A 4216-nucleotide genomic window follows, 5' to 3' on the forward strand; every position below is an offset into this window, starting at 1 on the left:
TATTTTAAGTCTGGTCATTCAAACTACACAGCAACCTGCTCATTCACAGCAGTGGTAAAATGATTGTGGATGTTTGGCTTCAGTGGTTGCAGAGTATGACCTAATGCCCTCACTCCTACCTCTCCCACAGAAGGGGCCTTATCTTGCCTCTTTATTCAGACAAAATTCCCTGACTTCTGAGTATGCACAAATCAGTGGACAAAATGCTCCATAAGTACAGCAGAACAACATCTGCACTGCAACCACATGCCAAGAAAGGGGGGGGATTCCTGTGTGATCTCTACCACCCAATAACCCTCTCTTTTTTCCTTCATTTCCTTGCTGCCTCATCCTCAGCCCCGCTGACCCTTCCCAGCACTGCAGTGCTCTCTCTTAGCTCAGCGAGGCTCAGTGAACCACTGGGATATCAACTGCCCACCACACCTGCAAACTGGGCAGCAGCTGAGGGGACTCAAAATGAGAAGGGACTGAGACTTGTTGGAGGTCACCCAGGAAGGCTGGAAGAAATCAGCTCCTCCTGCCTCCAGCCCCTGGGCTGTGATGGCAAGGTCCTCAGGGCCGGCTGGGCGGCAGAGCGCTCCCTTCCTGGAATACACTAGTAGCTGGACAGGATGCGTTTGCAAATATAATCATCCACAAATCTCCTCCAGATTAGGTTACAGGACAGCGTTTTGACGGCACGCATTACAAAGCTCCCTGGAAGGCTTGGCTGGTGGATCTGCTGCACTCTCAGCTCATGACCCATTTTGGCTTTCATCAAGAATCATGACACCAGCTGCCTGGGTCATCTAGGAGGCAGGAAGGGGGAGAGCAACCCTGGGCTGGAAAAGGGAAATGGGGAAGGAGAAGAGGAGGAGGAGGAGGAAGGGGGAGGATAGAAAGACAGAGCCGGGGGAGAGACAGAGGGAGTTGCTTTGCTCCAGTTGTGAAGATTTGAATCCCAGTTCCGAGCTCTCAGCAAAGGCTTGCCGGGGTACCTCATTCCCTGTCCTGTGCAAAGGTCTGTGATTGGGGATGTGGTGTGCTCAGCAGGCAGGGCCCCTCCCCTGGGCTGGATCCGCCTCTCTTATCCCCCAGATAAATTACTAGTGTCCTCAGTAAATTCCTCGTCTCTTTCTCTCTCTCTCCCTCTCTCACACACACTCAGTCCCTCCCTCAAACACGGGCAAGGCAGAGTTGGGGGGTGGGAGGGCGGGGATCCTCTCTGGACTGGTATTGCGCCTTAGCACTGGAGGAGGGAGGGAAGGGGAAGAAAATACTGGCACCCCTTCTCTCCTCTGCCGTCTTGAAGTAGATTTGAGGAGCTGCCCTTCCTCCTTCCCCCTCCCCGCTTCCCGCTGGTCCTTTGGCATCTTCCAGACCATGTCCACTGGGTCCCTCAGTGATGTGGAAGATCTGCAAGAGGTGGAGATGCTGGAGTGCGATGGCCTGAAAATGGATACTAACAAAGAGTTTGGGGCGTCCACCGAGAGCAACGAGGAGGGATCCAATGGCGAGAATGGATCCCCTCTGAAGGGGAGAGGGGCCTCGGGCAAGAGGAAAAAAGCTCCCCCCAAGAAGAGCCCTTTAAATGGAGTCAGCCAGGAGGGAAAGCAGGTCCAGAGAAATGCTGCCAACGCCAGGGAGAGGGCAAGGATGAGGGTCCTTAGTAAAGCCTTCTCCAGGCTTAAGACCACCCTACCCTGGGTGCCCCCAGACACTAAGCTTTCCAAACTGGACACCTTGAGACTGGCCTCCAGCTACATTGCTCACCTGCGGCAGATCCTGGCCAATGACAAGTATGAAAATGGCTACATCCACCCAGTCAACTTGGTAAGTCCCAGCCTGCCAGGGCCAGGCACTCTGTGTGTCTGTGTGTCTCTCTGTGTGTGTGTGTGTGTGTGCGTGTGCATGGGGAGAGGCGGGTGAGGAGCTAAGATGGGGCAGGCGCGGGAAGAAACCTTCACTGTGCTTCTCACAGAAAGCATGGCACGAGTGGGGTTCCAAGGGGTACTCTGTGAAGGGACAGGCTTCCAGTTGCCCTCTTACCCTGTGCCCTGAGAGCTGAGCCTCCCAGGCCCCGTATGCCGCTTCTGGCAATTACCTTCAGGAGACAGGCAGGGGCCACAAAGCCACAGATAGGCAGGGACAGGCTTTACTGCCCCCAAAATGCGTGGGAAACCTCAGCAGGTTGATGGCAGCTTTCTACCTGCAAGTGGATGAGTATAGGAATTTTGGTAAAGTATGTCTTAGGATGGACCTAGGATTTATTCTTATCCCTCCTTTCTACTTTAACTTTTCCTACCATACTAGTCCACTGAAGTCCTGGCTTTTTTAGGACAGAGTTCTTGGGCTCTGTGCTCAGTTGCTCAGGTTTGCTGGGTCCTGGACATTTCTCCTATCTTTTTAAAGTGGCAAAGGAAAAATGAATACCAGTGTGGACTCTCAAGAAGGGGTGTCTGCCCTAGCCACACTCCACAAAGTCTCCCTAGGCTGCATGGCATCCTTCCAGCTGTTCCCACCATCCACAGGAAGTTTTCCCCAGCAGCCCAGGATCTCCATACCCAGCCACCAGCTCTAAAAAAGCATGCAACTGATATAAAGTAGGGGTGGGCAAGATCCTCTTGGGCTCCTTTCAAAGAGACAACCTTTACACTGCCCACATGCTTGGACCTCACTGGATAAAGGAATGGCAGAGGATCCGTGTATATATTTCACTGTGTTCTGCCTCTGCCTTTTGAGCTATCGATTCTGGGAGAAACTACATTGCCTGCTGTGCTAGCTGATAAAGGCCTGGAAGATACTTTTTTGGCTGAAAACAAATTCCTCAGCACAAAAACATGGGGGGGGGGGGAAATAAAGTTAAACAAGGCCAACACCCAAAACAAATACAACCCCTGTCTCTCACAGAGACACATCAAAAATTGCTCTCAGAGCTGTGGGAGCCCAGGAAGGGTGGCCAGGGGATGCCGGGGGATCCGGGCAGCTCCTGTGCCCGGAGAGCGTAGCCGTGATGGGGTGAGAGGCAGCTTCCGCGGGACAAAGGCCCCACGTTGGTCACGGTCAAGGCAGGAGGGTGGCGGCGGTTGTGATAGGGAGACGAATAGGTGCCGGAGCCGCTGCGGTTCAGGCAGGCCCCGTCGCCCCGGGGACGCCGGGAAGCAGCCTGCCTCGTCTAGGAACAGGAGCGGCATCAGCCGCCGGCTAACGGCAAAGGCCCTGGCTGAAGCCAGCGGTGGCTGCCCGAACCCCGGTGAACGCGGCCAAACGAGAGCGCAAGCGGCGGGTGGCAGCTCGATGCCCCGAGGCGCTTCCGAGCTGGACCCGCTGGCGAAATCAGGGCTGCAATGTGCATTTTCCCCTATGTAACCCCTTTCCCACCCGTGTCTTTTCCTGGCTACAGACTTGGCCTTTTATGGTAGCCGGCAAACCCGAGAGTGACCTGAAAGAAGTGGTGAACACAAACCGCTTGTGCGGCCCGACGGCATCCTGAGCCCCGGCGGCCGGGCCAGCAGCGTCCCGGCGCGACCGGGGAGCGGGCGGCGAGGTGGGCAAGGACACGCCGCGGCCCCGCCGCTGTCCCGAGCCCCGGGCAGAGCGACGAGGAGAGCCTCTCTCCCGGCGCAGAGGAGACCAAACGTGTCCTAGCAAAGACTCCACCCTGAGAGATCACGACCTTATTTAACTTTATTAAATTGTGTACAGTCGAGTGTCCTGCCAACAACAGCCTTGCTGGTTCAAGCGCTACTAGAGAAGAGACAGAGATCAAACAAAACCTACCACGCGCGTATCTTTTGTCTGAGACCTGTGAGATATGTAGATGCCTAGAAAAACTGACTTTGACAGTCATCTCTATGAAGTAATTCACCCTAAAGATATATAGATATATTTTCTTCAAGCAGGTTTTGCTTTATTTCTGTGAATAAACCTTCCTTTCCACCGACCATGGAGCGGTGTGCTATTCGTTCCTGACTCTCGGGCTCGGCGGGGGACAGGACCTCTCCTCCGCCGGCCTCCGGCCGAGCTCGCCTGGCGCGCTGCGGGGAGCCCGCCTCTACGCCTCAAGCCAGGGGAGGGCTGTTTCTCCGGAGCTAAAGATTCGGAGCAAATCTCTGGGGGAGGGGTGGCCGAGACCTGTCCTCGCCACGGGAGCACGGCCCGGCCCCGCAGCACGGCGCCCGGGCGCTGCGGGAGACCCTCTCGCCGCTCCGCGGGGACGGGAACAGTGATGTATTGA

At 55.6% G+C, this 4216-nt stretch overlaps 1 protein-coding gene across 1 annotated transcript; it reads left to right on the forward strand.

The window, feature by feature from the left end:
- Positions 1-1290: 1290 nt before the first annotated feature.
- Positions 1291-3472, forward strand: TCF21 (transcription factor 21). The gene is made up of 2 exons (XM_009907983.2): positions 1291-1812; positions 3383-3472. The coding sequence occupies exons 1-2, from the start codon at positions 1363-1365 to the stop codon at positions 3470-3472; spliced, it is 540 nt and encodes a 179-aa protein (XP_009906285.1). The 5' UTR covers positions 1291-1362.
- The last annotated feature ends 744 nt before the right edge of the window (positions 3473-4216 follow it).

This window comes from Dryobates pubescens, chromosome 6, assembly GCF_014839835.1.
Source record: "Dryobates pubescens isolate bDryPub1 chromosome 6, bDryPub1.pri, whole genome shotgun sequence".
Classification (NCBI taxonomy): domain Eukaryota; kingdom Metazoa; phylum Chordata; class Aves; order Piciformes; family Picidae; genus Dryobates; species Dryobates pubescens.

What these genes read in the sequence shown, in the direction of transcription:
- TCF21 (XM_009907983.2), top strand. Translation starts at nt 1,363, where the DNA reads ATGTCCACTGGGTCCCTCAGTGATGTGGAAGATCTGCAAGAGGTGGAG. An exon ending in ACATCCACCCAGTCAACTTG is followed by an intron (nt 1,813 to 3,382) that starts GTAAGTCCCAGC and finishes TCCTGGCTACAG; the next exon opens with ACTTGGCCTTTTATGGTAGC.